General features: G+C 40.9%; 1 protein-coding gene across 3 annotated transcripts in view; it reads right to left on the bottom strand.

Annotated features, from left to right (window-relative positions):
• Positions 1-2,044: 2,044 nt before the first annotated feature.
• Positions 2,045-18,148, bottom strand: part of LOC121655718 (arginyl-tRNA--protein transferase 1) — a 45,941-nt gene continuing 29,837 nt past the window's right edge. For all 3 annotated transcript variants that reach the window (XM_042010526.1, XM_042010525.1, XM_042010524.1), the window contains 2 exons: positions 9,078-9,198; positions 2,045-2,775 (listed from right to left, as the gene is read on the bottom strand). In XM_042010526.1, the coding sequence (XP_041866460.1) occupies positions 2,597-2,775; positions 9,078-9,198 (300 nt within the window). In that variant the 3' untranslated portion in view covers positions 2,045-2,596. The remainder of the gene's footprint in view (positions 2,776-9,077; positions 9,199-18,148) is intronic.

The following is an 18,148-nucleotide window of genomic DNA, read 5'->3' on the forward strand; positions in this document are numbered from 1 at the left end:
AACACCAGCACACTTTACCATTGCCTGGCTGGGTTTGCTACAGGTTGTGTTCTTCATCCTTAGCTTTGTAAGTTTGTATTGTATAGTGTGACAAATTCCACTCATGTGTACCAAAAGTGTTTAAAATAAACCAAAGAAGTTTCTGGAACAATCTGACAAGAAGATGAAGCACTCCTCTCTCTAAGCCTCTTGACTCTCTACATGCTGACCTTTGGCTGAACAGTATTTCAGCAGCAGTGTGGTCAGCACAGACTTCATGCTTAATAAGAATTATGAGCAGTGACACAATTACACATCTTGCAGCATGACAGACTCGTTATAAAACAGCCGACTGGTCCAGGTGGTTTGTTTTTACAGAAAGAGGTCCATCACAGCACCAGCCCATGCCCTTATGTGTGGTATCCACCAAAATTAGTGTTCACGACAGCACCATGATTGTGTGTGTGCGCACATTAAGCCCGAGGAGAAGCATGCCTAATGTGGGAGAGAAACAGTGAATCCAGCATGGCGACCAGCCAGCGTCAGTGTTCCCGTCATCTAGAATTAGCCTGTCAGTCCATTTTAATTCCTGAGGACACAGGCTTCTCTTGAACCCAGGTTGAGTTTAAACTGGAGGGACTGACTCGCCACACTGTTTTCTCTAGATTAGGTGCAGACAGGCGGGCAGGCTGGATGTGTGGCAGGTCAGGCTGAGCTGGAGAGAGTCTCTGCACAAACACAAGTCTAGTATGGGGCCGTGCTGACACTGTGGTTATACTTGGCGCACACTAGTATGTGCTCCATTTTGAATCTGAAGCTAAAATGAGTTTTGTTTTTTGGGGGGTTTTTTTAATGCTGGCACAGCTTATCCACTGTTAAAACACAAAGTATTTGGGGACTGATCTTATCTTTTATGGATGTATGATGAGCTGTTTTTCTTAATGGTTTTCAGAAGTGTTCCTGAGCCATTACTGTGATTTCCACTGCAGAATCGTCTCTAGAGGCCTTAGGATCATGACCCTCTGGGTTGCAAGATTTCTCAACATTTTCTCAATCTTTTAAGCAGCTCTTTCACTAGTTCAACGCAAAAGATCGGTTCTAATGTGTCTGTCTCTTCTGCGATGGACTGGTGACCTGTCCAGGGTGTGCCCTGCCTCTCGCCTGCTAATTGCTGGAATAGGCTCCAGATTCCCTGCGACCCTGAATTGGATTAAGCAGTATAGAAAATGAAAGAGTGAATGGTGAACTTTTCCTGGCAAATCCAAACTTCTTTTGGTCAAACTTGTTGATTTCTTGACTGTATTGTTCGTGGCCATCCTGCTGGATGCAGTGAAAATTTCTGACTGTAACTTATGGTGTTTTTAGTTTTTACCCACAAAGTTAACACAGATGCTACTATCAAGTATTTCCTTAAGATCAATATGAACACAGTACACTTCATGATGCTTATTTCAGTTTATAAAATGTTCTGCATCGTATTGATGGTTCAGCTGTTTGAAAGCATTCAAATCTCTGTAAGACAGTGTAACTTTTAAATTGTCTTTTTAAATGTTTACTGTTTTCTCAACAGATTAAGATCTGAAGTTGTCATGCCTAATGTGGTTTGTGTGGTTAAAAGTATTTACTGTATTTGTGTGTTTTAAGACAGACGTCTGCCTACAAACACTCAGCCGACTTCTGGCCTGGCTGTGAGTGGAGCTGCTGCTGACTCTGTTTGGTACGGAAGCAAGAAGCCACTCACATTTGTGTTCTTCCAGATCAAATATCTAACACCTGTTGCTGGGTCCGATTCCACAAGTCTAACTCTAGCAGTTATCAATGTGCGTGAATGTGTTTTTTGGAGCTTGTTACAGTATGTGTGAAGGTGTACGCAGTTTGTGCCAGCAAGGGGACTCTGACAGTGTGTTTCCATGTTTTATAAAACTGTCAGCTAGAGGCCAGTCATCAAGGAGAGTATGCAACCCTTTTATTTGGTTTAAAGAAAACAGCAGTGTCAGAATTAAAAGAATTACACAAAAACCAAAAAAAAAGAGAAAGCAAAAACAAGGTTTTTTTTTTCTTAATATAAACTCAAGTGATAAAATCTTTACAATTTTGTGATGTAGTACACGACAGCCTGAAGTTTTTTTTTTTTTTTTTTTAATATAAGCAAATGAATTCAACCTAATTCATGACAGAACATAAAGAGGCGATGATGAAAGCTTTCACCTGAAGCAAGATGCTCTGTTACAACATCTGGATTCAAGCAGAACAGAAGTTGATGGTGCAAAAAATTCAAAGTGGCGGATTAACACACTGTATGAACATAATATTTTGGGGAGCAGTCCCTGTAGCAAGTCAATGTGAACAAACAAACAGGATGGGTGATGAAGAAGAAAAAAAAAAAACCCTAAGAAAACTGAATTATGTGTTTGGGTACACATATAAGAGCAGATAGTGACTTTCTACTACATTGTTCCTACATGTGTTGAGGTAAGCACAGTGAAGCTACAGCGAGAGGCAGCAGAGAGAGCTTTTACAGAGAGCCAAGAGACACAAAAGACAGAAAAAGACAAACATTCTGGGAAGTGTGTATTACTTCATATTAAAAAGGTGCAGTGGTAGGAACACTCCATGTTTAGGAGCGATAGAGCAAGATCCTCTCAGCACAGTCCTGGCCAACCAAGCTGGCGTACTGCTGCACCTCCGTCTCGTCGTTGGAGCCCTTCCGTTTGCGGCTGTAGGCTGCGTAGGGCATGACCGTCCGTTTGTATAGCACCAGCGCTCGGCCCACATCCTTCAATGCCCGAGTGTCTCCTACACAGAAACAGGCACATAGAACATAAGCATCAGTATAGGCACATGTAACACAATAAACATTGTCTTTATTTTCCCCTGACTCATTTAAATTAACCTCTAAATGACTTGGCAAAAATATGCCATTATTCTGAGAAGATGTTGGAGGAGCAGAAGGCAACAATTTCCCTAGACACTAAACTTGGAGTCAGGATGGTGCGTGAGCAGACCAGTTAGTTGGTCTCATTTATGGGGCCTTGTACCCTGCTGGCTTACCAAACTTATCAGCTTCAGTGTCATACACTGCCAGCTTCCATCAGACCAGTAAAAACACAGCTAATCTTAAAAGTGTGTGTACTCAGAAGTTAAAACGATCCTCTGGAGAGTCAGATGGGAGGGAAGAAAAAAAAGAGGGTGAAAAAAGCTGACCCTTGCTCTGACACTAAAACCACTGCCTCCAGGAGAGAGAGTCTGAGCCAAGCTGCTCACAGCTGGCATCAAGAGGACATGCAAGGGGGGAGAACAGCAGGGAGCGCCAACAGAGCCAACATTACCCCAAAGTACAAAGCAACAGCTATGAATGCACACGAATCTCAGAGTCAATGAAATCTCTTCTCATCTTCTCAAAGCATACTTTAATTTCCAATTATTACAAAATGCTTAAAAAAAAGTATCGTTTTAAATTCAAATCATTGTGTCTGGTAAACCAGAGAGTAGGATGAGAATAAAGATCCGTTCTGCTGGGTCAGTGGAGTGGGCTTGCATGCCAAGTTAGAGGCTACTTATCATTCAAACACATGCAAGTTGCATGTGGAATCAATAGAACTCAGAACTTCTTATTCACCCAAACTACACAAACAACATCCACTGGCTCAAGTGCTGATAAGGATCTGATAAAGCCCCCCTCTCCCAGCATCCAGCTGAGGTGTGGACTTTTAACTGGACCACTGCAACACCTTCATTTTCCTCTTTCTCAGTAGATTTGTTGAGTGTTTGAGATAAGTCTTGTTGCATGGTCCAGTTCTGGCTTTCAGATGGCCTCACATTTGACTCTACAATACAGAAGAATTCATAGTTGATTCAGTAACTGCAAGGTGCACGAGCCCAAATTATCAATCCTCCACCACCATGTTTGACAGGCTAATGTGAAGCATTTGTGCAGATATGCTGTGTTTGGTTGTCTCCAAAAAATGGTGCTGTGTATTATGACCAAATATCTTCATTTGAACTCATCTGCCGAAAGCACATTGTTCCATAAGTCTTGTTTGTTTGCCTAGATGCACCTTTGCAAACCTAAACCAAGCTGCCATGTTCTTTTTAACTTCTTCATCACAAGAGTGCCCTGATCAGAGTGCAGCATGAGATACATGCTGTATAGAAGATCTTGGAACACACCAGTAACCACAAATCCTAACATTTAGCATACCAAAATCATTTTAAAGTAGCTATACAGGAGGTAAATCTCTTAACTATATATACCACTGTGGCATCTAACTTGCAGAGACACTCCCTGAAAAACAAGCTAAAGGTAAGAGGAGAGCTGAGTATAATACCCAGAGGCTCTTTCACTCTATCGTCCCTACAAGGATATTTTCATACCTCAACTACAATTTTGAAACCACACTGTAGATTCATGTTTAATTTATTAGTCTCATTTCCCTCCTCAGTAATGCCCTAACCACTGTTTTCTCCTTCCTTCTCCAAAAACTGCTGAGTCGTGCATTTAAAAAATTGTTGAAACAGACTTTTTAAATGAAGAAAATCAGCAGTAAGTCAACTTTCTCCAAGTGGGAAAATAAGATTGTGAGATATAACCATGTTGTGCAACTTCCATATGACCAGAATTTATGTTTATGAAGAATTACTGTATCTTGATGGAACAAAAGTGAAAATATTTAAACATCTGATGCTTCCTTACTGACGTTTCCCGCAAGCCAGGAACCATGTGACTCCTTGTGTTCTTCATCAGGCTGACAGCCCACTTACAGCAGTCACCCAGAGTTAGAGTTTTCTAGGTCGTTTGCCGGATGAAGATCTTATAAAATGCAGCGGATAGCAGAATGAAGCGTCAAGATGCTCTATTAACTGCAACACTGAGCAGATGCCCCATCTCTCCCTCTTACTCTAGAAAATCCAAACATCCGCTCCTCACATAAACAACTTTCTTTTTCTTCTTTACTCATCTCGGCCTCCACCAGCGCCTCTTCTCATTTTGAGTAGCTCCAGACCCTGTTCCCCATCAGGCCCACCGGACGTTCAGTGACATGCCGCACCGGAGTTCAAGGGTCAGGGGGAAGAGGAGTGGTAAGGGTCGATCAGGGAGTAAGAGGGTCAGGGCTAAGGCTAGAGGCCTTGACACTTCGCCACACTCCTCTCACTTCTTCTCCATCTCAAACTTTCACAGCACTTGCTTAACACCGGATACTGCTCAAAGGCCGGCTATCTTCCACTTCCTAAGATCAACTGCTGCAAACCTAAAACTGGGGCTTCCGTTTGAAAAGGAAAAGGCCAAGATGGTGTTGTAGTGTGTATGATGTATGCTCTTTGACCGGGTGACAATTCATTCAAGCCCTTGTGTTAGCAGCTGAAAGCAAGACACTGAATGTCCAAGACTCACCAGGAATTTTGACCCCCATGGTAAAGGAAGCACCAAGAGAGTCTTCTTGAATTGTAAATGCTTTTGCGGTCATTGTTGTTTTTAAAATAAGAGGAAACATTCTTTCAAGGTTGCAAAAGAGCATGTAGGAAGAAGGTTCCCCTGCATAATAATACACAAAAACCAGCAAAGAAGCCCCATCCATCTCTCCTCCATTAAGAGGGTATAAGGGTAAGGAGGAGAAAGCCTAGAGATAAACAGAGGAAAGTGGCTCTGACAGTTAGACAAGATAAGAAAATATAAACTGTAAAAGATAAAAAATATAGCTATTTAGTGTTTTATGCAATATGTAATTTTGAGCATCTGTTCGGCGCCTTCCTGATGCACTTAACGTCCACTTGCTCTACAGACTACACAGGTCACACAGAATTTAGCAAATGTTTATCCTGCTGAGCGGCCAATGCCCCGACAATGTCTCTTTCTGTCAAACAAGCACTGATTATGAGTGTGTGAGAGATGCTACATACGTGCCGTACACTGTATGTGCATTTGTTAAAGGTCATATAAAGGCACTAGGGTGAGGAGAGTTGTGTAAGCTTTGGATTAGCTGTCTTTACACACTTCATTAGGAGACCACTGGAACCTGTCCACTCTTGGGGAGGCGAGGAGTGTAGGGGAAAACTGTACAACAAACCTGTTTATTGTTACCCTGTGACACGCACTGTCAATTATATATATATATATATATATATATATATATATATATATATATATATATATATATATATATATATATTTATAATGCTACATATTTTTTTGTTTTTCTTAGACTTCTTTTCTTGTAAATAATTTATATTGCACTTTCTTGTTGTGATGCATGTTCACCTTATTCTGTCTGCTTTTTGCACTTTATTCTGTAATAAGAGCTGCTGTAACGAGTGAATTTCTCCACTGTGAGATTAATCCAATCTAATCTAATCTAATCTAACATGGCCCAACTGATATTAAACCTGCATAGCATACAAAAATTTCAGTTCTTTAATAAAGAAAAGGCTAAATGTATGATGGACAGGGATAGTTGCATATTTTAGACCTGAAGAAGGCATTTGACACTGTGAATCATCAGCTTCTGTCTAAACTGACAAATTGCAATGTCTCTTCTGATGCTATTCTGTAGATACAATCATATTTGGCTCGCAGGAAACAAAGTGTGTGTGTTGATGGTGTAAAATCCTCCTTCACTGATGTCCCTACTGGTGTGCCTCAAGGGTAAACTCTTGGTCCACTGTTATTAACATTGCACATTAATGATTTGCCCAATGCATGTCCCAATGCCAATTTCCAAATGTATGCTGATGATGATGCCATTTTAAAAAAATCGCAATAAGCTCTGAAGAGGTGTCCAATATTCTCATCTATGATATGGTTCACATTGATGAATGGCTTTTTAAATCCTACAAGCTACTGAACACCAAAAAGACCATCTGTATGATGTTCACAAAACAGCATAACAGTGGACATATAACACTCAAGAGTTTTTTGAGAGGCAAGGAAGTAGAAATTATAGACAAATTTATGCATCTTGGTGTGACATTGGACCCAACATTAGGTTTCAGGGGTCATGTCAAAAAAGTGTCAAGCACAGTAAAATTGAACCTACAAAAAATATATAAATATAATCTGCTTAGCTTTGGGAATTTTAACAATATCAAATATGTATATTTGATTTATAAGGTGTTACACGGACTGGCTCAACCTCCCATGTCTGACTTTTTTAGACAGAGAACTCAGTGGACTCAGGACCAGGGCTTTCTCTAGGAAGGTCTGTGAAATTTCCCACCAAAAAACTGCCCTTTGGACAAAATATACATAAGAGGTATAAACATATAAATAAGAGGTCGTTTATTGAGCAAACAGCTATTTCTAGTACAAACAGTAACAACCATTTACTTATGGTACCAAACAATAGATTCCCACATCGTTACATGCAGTTGGGAAAAACAAACAGTGACATGACTGAAAATGGCACAGGGTAGGCTGACCTGGTGACTGACCGCTGCTTCTAGAGAAGACAGAAACCTCCACCCTATCACTTTTCTGGCAGAGCCCCTCTTTCTCTGCAGCTCAACAGTACAGCTTGGCAGCCATACTGAGAGTTAACCAGCTAACACTGACATGTAATGACACTGCGTTTGGATAGCAAGGACTGAAATAATGCTCAGACCTGTCCAATACCAACAGTCCAAGCAGAAATGGAGGCACTATAAGAACCACAAACATACAAATGTACACTGGCCACAGTAAGAATCACTGAGAGTCATTTTCGCTTGCTCACGGATTTGGGGAGAGATTGACAAGAAAAGGTTAGACCTACCACTGGCTAATAATAATAAAAATAATAAGAAGAAGAATTATGATTCTTCAACTTTGCCCAACTCCTGGTAGTTTTGTGGTTAGATGGAGGCCTGGAGAGGCCTACAAGCCAGTGTCTCACACTAACTGTTAAATATAGACGTTAGTGTATCAGTGATGATCAGGCGGTACATCAGCAAGGCTAGAATCAGGCAGATGTATCTTTGTAAAGGATGCATTAATAAAGCCAAATACAAGATGATCAAGGCCACACAGTGTCTCATATATATATATATATATATATATATATATATATATATATATATATATATATATATACACCACACACACATATATATGATTATCCATCTTCCTTTTGATGTCATTCCAAAGGTTTTCAACAGATTTTGAGATCTGGAGACTGAGCTGGCCATGACAGGATCTTGACAGGCTCTTGATGTGGTCACTCCCAATCTCACTCCATGTTATTTCCTTTAATACAGAAATATTTTGACCACATCCTCCAATTTATTATTCCATTACTCACTCCCTTACTCACATCTATCAGTCCCAGCCTATTCAATAATCAAATTCTTGTCCCCTCAAATCTCCTATTACTGTTGATCAGTGTCTTTCCTGTCTTGTGTCTGTTTGGTGAGGCAGATCAATGAGAAAGAGTAACCAGGAGCTGGTTGGCTTCTGCCCTCTGTACTGTGAGACTGATCTGTGCACATGTCCAATAACGTTTATTTATGTTGTACAAGAATCTGTGTTACAATGCACAGCAAACCTTAGCCTTTATTGGAGTGGTTACTTAATAATTTTGAATCTGTACAAACTTTTACTAGCTGGATAATTGGGAAGTTAAAAAACAAGTACAACCCCAATTCCAAAAAAGATGGGATGCATCAAATTCAAAATGAGCTAATGTTTTCCATGAAATGTCTCAGTTTTAACATCTGATTGGTTGTTTATATTTTATTTTGAATAAAATATGAGTTAATGAGATTTGAATCTATAATTTAAAAAATTAAATTAAATTAAATTAAAAAATGTATTAATCCTGAAAGAAAGATAACATTGTAGTAATTTTTAGAAATGAATCATAAATAATTATAACTAATTATAAGTCATTGAAGTTAGGTTTTGTTCAACAGGGTTGGGGTTAGCCCCCTAACCCTACAATTCACTGTTGGAGAATAGATGAAGAAGCCTCTCTCTGAACACACCTTGTTGTTTAGTTTTTACTAATTTATCTTTATGGTGATTATGATAATAATATTGACACTGATAATGTTATTATTTAGTTTGTTTCTTTATGATTTCATTGTAACTTAAATATTATTGATGGAACTGTAGCATTGTGTAGTCATACCAGCATCAGGGTCTTGGTTCAAACGAGCATAGCGGGAGTTGTCAAGCTGGGGTACACATCGCTCTATCAGTACCCAGACATACGTTTCTGGGCACAGGAGGTCTGAAGGCCGGTACTGCCCCTAGAAGAAGAAAGAGACAGGTGGAAACTTTAATAATATATATATTTTTTTAAATCATTAACTTTTTAAAATATTGACACAGGAAAAAACAAACAAACAAAAAAAAAAAAAAACACAAGTAGTCTTAAAGCATCGTCTTAACTCTCTGCAGATACGTGGTATTTTCTAAACTTGCTGGATTAATTTAAAAACATTAAATATCTTGTTGAAACCATTTCCACACACATTACTGACCCTTTAGAGTAAAGGTCTGACACAGTGTAAACTGACCCCAGGGTCAGGGTGAGGGTTAAAGCGTGGATCAAACTCCACTCTGCTCAGGCTCTTTGTTAGATCTACGCTTCTCCATGTCAGGATTGTTGTCTGCAGTGTTGAGCAGGAAATGTAAACAAACTAGTATAATGTAAAGGGTGCTTGCGAAATGGGTGCAAGTCTGCATTTGACCTAACATTTTGTATGGAAAGTAAACCAAGCTGAACAAAAACAGCTGCAAGGCACAGGGGGGAAAAAAACGGGGAAGGGGTTGAATGAACAAGGAGCAGGAGGAGGAGACGAAGGGGAAAGAGAATCCATTATCAGGGACCTGTGTTCTATCACATGGCTCTAAACAAATACAAACTGCTGAGAAAGCTCTGTAAACAAGCAGGCGCCTGAAACGGGCCTGCTGCGCAACATCAACACATACCAATATTTATAGTTTATGTGACATTAAACTGCAGGACAAAGACTCCAACATTTCGCCAGCACACTTTTTATACACAAATAAATTCAACAGAGAGCACAGTTGTCATATGAACTATAAATAAGCAAGACAAAGAAAATACCATCTGCAGAAAATATTGTTATACAAGCACTCTGACTATGACCCATCTGTCTGAGGGGCTGTATGGAAAAAATACAGCCTGTTTTTAAATGCAGGCTGGGATGCCATGTGAATGAAATAAACTGTTTTATAACTTGAGAAAATAAAAAAAAAACAAATATCTGGACTACACTTTTGTCTGCTAGGTGAAGCTCTGACACACATGCAATGTCCACTCACTTATAAGCCAATGACGTGTTACAGGAGAGGAAAAACAGAAATCAGAATTAAACGGAAAAGACTAAAATGTTTTAAGTGCTTCTGCTAACAGATGGATGGTGGTGGAATGTTATGTATCCATGGCCGCGATGGACGCTCTCATCAAATGCTCACCATGTCCCAACAACCTTCCACAACTGTCAGCACAATTAGCTTCACACTCTCACACTCTGCCTCATCTCTATAGACTCCTTCTGCAACAAAACACACCTTTATGCACTGAACACACACCTGCCTAGCTGCAGAAACACAGTGATACGTGCTTTTCTGTCACATGCACATTAAGAAGTGAAGAGAGACAGAGAAAGGATGTGAAAACAGAAAACCTTTAGGTTGGAAAAAAAAAACATTTAAGGACGGACCAACTAATAAGCCTCAATTTAATAAATACATTTACTTAAGGTATTTTTGTCTGTAATTGTTTCCATCTGTATTTGACAAAAAAAGAAAAGAAAGAAAAGAAAGCGGATTCCTGATTTCTCCAAGCCTATATTTTGTGTTTACAGACCAAAATGATACATCTAACCTTGCTTTAAAGTTTCAGAAAGAGAGGTCTGTCTAACCAAAATGATACACATGGTCTGGTCATGGCACACTCACAATTCCTCAATTCTCCCCTGAAGAGCAGACAAGATGAAGAGGATAAGAGGACACAGCTTTTAGTGGTCTAGAGAGAAGAGGGGCGGAAAAAAAAGAGAAACAAAAATTTGGTTGTCACCACCTATCTGTCAGCTCATTTTCTTTACTGGACTGAATGTGATGGCTGAGATCACTGCTGACTTTCTCTATCATCCCTCTTAGTTTTTCCATCCCCAGGTTGGCTAGAAGACCCTGTAATTCACAGGTAAGCTACAGCTTCAGCCTTGTATTTTCTTCCTTTTTGTGATAAATTGCTCACAGTACCCATCCCTTCTTCAAACAATAACTTAGACCGACATAAAACGCAGTAATCGTACCCTAAAATGGGAATTCTTCAGATGCAGAGTTTGCTGTTACAGATGTGCAAGAGAAATGGTTTATTATTACAAATACATGTTCCTGATAGTCTTTAAGATCAGCAAATTGTGTAAAGAGGCCACAGGTTGTCATCTTTTTGCTTATGATAAAAGGTTTCCAGATTAATAAAATCTTTTTGGTTTGGTTCTCACTCCTCAGAAGCTCCTAACCACTGAAATTGTCCCACTCAGACCAATCTGTCACCATCCCTCTGTCAATCGTTACTTTCCACACCGACATGTCCAAGCGGATATGAAAGTGACTGACAATCTATGAAAGGCCCATTTAGTTTGAAAGAGAGATGGAGGATAAAAGGGGAAAAAGGGGGGGGGAGGGGAAAGAGGGACTCATGCACAAACTTCACCGGTTAGTCTTGGCTGCCATTAGAGGTGTGAGGAATGAGAGGGAGATAGGATGGAGGACGGGGAGGGGTAACAGAAAATTAGGTGCAGATGAGCGAAGGGATGGTATTTAACGTCGCTGAGACATGAACTGAGGCGAGCTGATGGAAGTGATAGGAGCAGTTTGAGTGCCAGGATGGAGGGGCCCAGCACTGTGAGAGGATGGTGGAAGCCAGGGATGATGGAGCAATGCTTGGAAAGAGACAGAAATGGAGAGGGAGAGAGAGAGGAGAGGGGTTTAAGACAGGGGAACAAAACAGATTGAGAATATAAGATATGGAAAATACATTTACCAGAGAGAGTGCTGTTATTTATCTGGTGTTTTCCAGTGTTTTTAATAGATGAGCAGGGGTTAGTGTTTATTTGAAAGCAATCTACTACAGTGCATGTTCCCAATGACCTCCAGTTTAACAAGAGAAGAAAATTATGCAGACTCATTTGAATAACAAGCTGCCCTAGTGTAAACAATTAAGTCTGCAGTAAATAAACATATCTCCAGGCCCTGATATGCAGTTACACAATATTTTGCAGATGCACACTCACTCCTCATTGACACAGCATCACTCATTCTTTTTAGCCCACACAGACCTTCCACACATAAAGAAAGCAGGGGCCCTGCTGTCAGAGTGAACTTTATTACCAACTCACCGACTCAAACACTAACTGTCACCTTGCTCCTCCCCTTCATTTTGTACCCTTTGTCCCATTTCTGCCACGGTTTCTCTCACACCTCAATATACTGAACAAAGCTCCAGGCCCATACCTATGATTTATATGAAAAGCTATTAATCAGACCCATAAATGGAGTGCTCTGTTGCAGCCAAGGAATCCTCATGAAAATTGACACCTTTTTTTTTTCCTTCTGCTTCTTTTCTCAAGGAAGCAGAAAAATGAGTTTGGTATGTGCAGATGCATCTTTTAAACAAATAAAAGACCATCAACCAGAAGTGTCCTCTACTTCCACAGCCTGTTAAAAACTTGTTAATGGCTGATTTAATTCATTAAAGACAAATTCACACAATGCTAACTGTGACTCGTAAAACACCAGTCCAGTCAGAACACATAATTTGAATCAGAAAAAAGGGATGTTTTATGTTTCTGGCAACCATTAAGTGGATTTGTGTAGAATATTATTCCCAATATCATACAATACAGCATATGCTAAGGTGCTGCATACTGCATCACAAACTTCTTCAGGATGAGATCACTTGGTGCACTGCAGTCTAACAGCAGTGATGAGTCACAGCAGCCTTACTAAACCAAAAAACAGTAGATACACTTAGTGCCCTAGCAAGAAGGGTTCCCTGCCTCCATCTGCATCATTTTACACCCACATCTGCAGCTGATTTCCTTCTCATATCTCCAGTTGAGTTTTCATGCACAGTCCTCCAGCTGAGGTATCAGTGGATGTTTGTTTGTACAAGTCGGGCACTGTGCACAACGTCTGAATGCAGTCTCAATAAATCTTTTCTAGCAGAGATAAAATCTGTACAGGACGGAGCATTAAGTTATACAGTGATCTGTTAGATATGTGAACACATAACTTAGAGTGGCTCCAAGATGATGCAAAGCTAGTCACTAATCTTGTTCAGTTCTAGCAAAATAACAAGAAAAACAAAAAGGAGCCTCTTTTCTATAATACACTGAATAGAAAAGATAATAGTGAAAGGGATATTACTTCATGATAACATATTGATCAAGTTCTCAGGAAGAAATGGGCATTTGATCCAAGTAGAAATAGGGTCAGCATGTCACATTTATAATCTTGTTGCAGTATGTTATAGAGCTGGCTATCAGCCAGGACAAGCCTGAATTTAGAGAGCATACAAAGAGGACTATAGTGTGACCCAAAGCCAGGCAGACCTAACCCATTCTGGCCCAGGCCAGCACTCTGACCCAGGGTCACACTCAGCTAATCTTAGTGAAAAACCAATAAACAGACCCTGATCTCTACATCCATGCTAAACATAAAGCTCTCACAATGCGCTCCCTCTATCATCCTTAGTCTGTTGAGACACACACATTCTGCCCGACAAGGGGGCATGGCCGTGGGGGCCTCTGGCTGCTGACAGACACACGTAAACACTGCAGCTCACAGAAACACGCCAGCTAGACAAATAACCCAAACGGCCAAGCGGGCAGGACAAACAGCACCACTGAAAGACACGTTCAAACAAACCGGGCTTCAGAGTAGCGTCTCGTACAGACGTACTTTCACCACTTCTGTGACAATATGTACATAACATTAATGTGTGTGTGAGGGTCCTGAAAATGTCTGGGGTCTACATTTGGCTAAATTTACGCTAACTGCGGCTGTTTAAACACTCAGGGCCCACAGAGGCCTTTTTCACCCTTCTCAACACATTACCACTGGATGACCTTCAAAAAAAAAGCATCTAGGCTGGTAAGTCTCCCCCTTGGGCCCCTCGACAACCTCCACAATTCCTTCCACCCACCCTGCTCTGTCCCAGCACTCCCTCGCCTGGCTATGCGTCACGGCTCCGCGGCTGACAGGTTAATGAGGAGAAAATATTTTTACAGGATCATATTTCGACGAAGCCCTGAGAACCAATGGCAGCACTTTTATGGGCATCAGCTCACAGACTGGGCACTTTTATCTCTTTATCTCCTTTGGTCTTTATGGGCAAGGCAAGCTGTTATGCCTGTCTGACACAGACCACAGCTTACTGACTCGCAGCCAGAGCTGCAGCCCCCTAATCTCGGTCTTGAAACTCCACCTCAGGCTTCTAACTGCAAGACCAAACCCAGGACCTCTACCCACACTAAGTCTCACAGCATTTATGAGAGCAACTCACTCTCTCCAGCAGTGCTTATCAAAGATGTGAAAGATGCCAAAAAGAAACCAGGCCTTTCAGACAAAGTGGCACAGCTGCAGAAGGTTTGAAAATAAATAGTGAAGAAGTTAATGGCAAGGCAAACACCTCAAGCTGGCAACTAGAGAGCTCTGGATCTGCTCAGTGTGACACCAACTCCAAACTCTCACTTTTGCCCTGGTGACCCTCAGACCTCCTCCTACCACAAGCATTAAGACTGAATTGCCTGACCTGACCCCTTGAACTCGGCACCCTCATACCCTTACCCTGTCAGCACTCCTCCTAGGAGGTGCCAAGCAGCAGCTGCCCCCCGACCATGCTGTAACCTGTTAATGATTTGTTAAAAACACAACCGTGGCAAGACAGAAAGGAGAAAAAAAATAGATGACAAGGCATAAAAGAGAAGAGAAATAAAAAAAAAAAAAAAAAAAGTTTAAACAAATGTTTCTGCTGAGTGGGGCACTGTTGGTGGTCTCCTGTCGAGCTAAATCAAACAACACTGTTTCTGTCAGAAAGTCTCCAATTTAAGACAAGGAGAGGGGGGAGCTGGAAGGCAGCAAAAGAGCTGAGCTTATAAATTTTATAGAGAGGTTGAAATGGGCCTGGTTGGGTTTGAGCTTATTGTGATGGGTATCTTAATAGCATTGCCAGAGGATTGCACGGTGGTGGCATAACACAATAACACCTTCTCAAAACCAACTGAATTACAGCTTCAACTAAAGACAAGAAAGATTTAGCTGCATGTCACACTGCACTGCCCACACTTACTTCTTAGTCATCAAGACTTACTGCATCTTAGCGTGCATATGGGACCCACAATACTGCAAAATGTAAAATCGGTTCTGTCTGTAAGCCTTGTAAAAACATTAGATTAAATAAATGAAGACAGACTGTTTGCTGTGTGTTTTATCTCTGAATGGAATCGGCTGAAAGTTTCTTCAGACACTATCAATCTTTCATCCCAACCAGCATGATGGTGGCTGCTTTTAGGAACAGTTGCTGACAGAAGAAAAGAAGCACAAAAGAAAACAGGGAAAATGAAGGAAAAGGGGTGACTGTACTGTGCCTGGACCTGTAGGATCTCATGATCGGGCAGTTCCACCAAAACGCTACTGTTCACAGTAAACCTTTTCAATTTGACTCATCAAACTATCTCAAAGCAGCGTGATGTGTATGTCTGAAGCACAACAGTAATAAACAAAAGTAAACAAGAAAGCGCTGCCCTTATGACAAAAATCCAAGGCTTCCTACAAAATAAGCTGTATAGTGTAGCACTGTTTACAGGGATGTGGGCCTCTCTGGGAAACACCCACTGATGGGTGCCTCAGGTTCACTCTCCTTCACTCTCAATCCGCCCAGATGTTAAACAAGTGACACACAGAATGTGAGGTCACACACGTACACATAACACACTGTCTGACTGGGGCCCCTTGAGTGAAAATAACATGCATGCAGAGTCCTGATCGCTGTGCCTTGGAGGTTTTAATCATGTCATAACCTGCCTCTGCGCACCTGAACAAGAAGGCAGACTGCTTGAAAGCTGATTCATTACATTAATATGCATTCCTGCCTATGGATGACACAATAATTTATTTTCAGACAAACAATTTCATAATTAAGGGTAAAAAAAATTTTAAAAATCGATCACAGTGTTAAGGTTTGAGTGTGGTACACATGCCTTTATTAGGAGGCACAAGGTCATTTCTAATTGATGTCATGAACACTAAACTCATAAAGCAGGTGACAAAAACGCCTGAAGCTGCAGAATGATTAATGCAAACAGTCTAGCTGCAACGACCTGCAAATTCTTTCCTCAGTTGTACACTAATGCACTTTTCCACACAGTGGTGGACACCTGGATGGATTCATTTCATGTCCTCTACATTCAAAGGCTTTTGCTGTTTGGAAAAGTGCTGGCTGTTGGTAGAAAAGTGACCAGCTCTCTGGCTCTGTTTATTTGTGGGCGAGGAGGAGCTGGTCTGAAAGGGAACGGAGGTGCAGCTGCCGCGAAAGGGCTCTTTAAAAGTCAGCAAAGTACCGCCAGGGAACGACTAATCCTTTTCATCTTGCCTCCTTTTTCTCATTTGGCACACATTTTGTCACTCTTTTTCTCCCTCCATCTGTCCTCTTCCTCTTCTTTTCACTCATTTTACTAACTCCTTCTTTCTTCTTCTCCTCTGTGGAAAATTTAGTGGTTTCCTGAGCTCAGAGTGAGACATTCTTTTACTGAACAATAATAACAAGAGTAAGAGCCACTTCATGTAACTCTGTCAGTCCCTCACCAACAGGGTATAACCGGGAATTTGGGAATTCTGTAACTGTGTCTGTGTGATGTGCATGTATGCCTCACTTGAAAAGTCCTCAAAATCTTAAGACCAGGTACTAGATTGGTAAAGCCAAGTGGGGGAATGCCTCATTTGTTATCATCAAAGACTGCTTATTCAATACTTACAAAAGCAACTACCACAGACAAGTGTACAGATGCATACTCACCTCTGTAAAGAAAAGGGTATGGAGAGAAATGTACCTAAATTACCTAAATTTTAGGTACATTTTGCAAGCTGCTGATGTTAAATGATGGTGGTGTTATTTCATAAATTTATTTTTTATTAGCATAAAATATTTTGCGAAAAAAGCTACGTTGTTGTGCATATCTAGAAATTTGGTACATCAAGCTCCACACAACATCGCTGAATGCACACTTTTAGTTTGTTTGCATCTAACCACAACTGACCAACATAGCCTAAAATATTCTCTATAAAATGTAGTGTGAATATTGTCAAGCCAGAGAATTTAGCAGCTGAATCTACAAAGTCCCTACTTGATTGTCTAAAGTCATAAAAGCCATACAATTCAGATGACTATTAGCTTTACCACATGAGAGGCGTCATGAAACAAGAAGAGTGGCAGAAGGGCCAAGACCTCTGGTCTCATTTAACCTCCAACAGCTTCACCTTATGCTCTCCACAGCTCAGCATCAGAGGGCCAGGGATGGCTGCAGAACCAGGGACAGAAGCCAAGGGCAGGATGTCACGTCAAATCCTGAACCCACCAGCCAAAGTAACAAGACTCTGTAGGACGCAGAGTCCCAGCTTTGAGAACAAAGAAGAGGGTCTGACACTGGCAAGGCGGGCCTCCCTATTCTTGGCTGGACTTCAAGTCTTCTAAGGACCCTTTAGGGCTGCTCTACAGGACCATGTCCTGCCTCTGGCAGTGCTAAGAAGTGTTCAGTTCATCTCACAGGAGGGTGTTCCTTCCTAGGCAATGTGACCTAACAGAAAGGATTCTCCTCCCACCCAGACCTCAAGACTAAAACTGAAATACAGACGTTTGTGTTACATAGCAAATATACACTTGTACCATTGGGATATGGTGAGACATAACAGAAGAGGTAGTTTGGTAAAGGCTAAAGGTGCTAAACATTTTTAGTTTTAAAACTTTTAAGTCAGTGAACATCATGTAGGGTTAGCATAGAAGGTTTTTCACACTGTGACACGAATTTGTTCCATAAATATCACTGTTTTGTTGGTTTCTGGTGAACGTTTGAACAGTTGAGCAAAGTAGTGCTTTGAGGTTCTCTAACTTTTTCTCTAATTAAGTTACTTTAAGTGAAATGTCCATTAAACTTCCAGTGACAT

The sequence above is a fragment of the Melanotaenia boesemani genome, chromosome 16 (genome assembly GCF_017639745.1).
Source record: "Melanotaenia boesemani isolate fMelBoe1 chromosome 16, fMelBoe1.pri, whole genome shotgun sequence".
In the NCBI taxonomy this organism is placed as follows: domain Eukaryota; kingdom Metazoa; phylum Chordata; class Actinopteri; order Atheriniformes; family Melanotaeniidae; genus Melanotaenia; species Melanotaenia boesemani.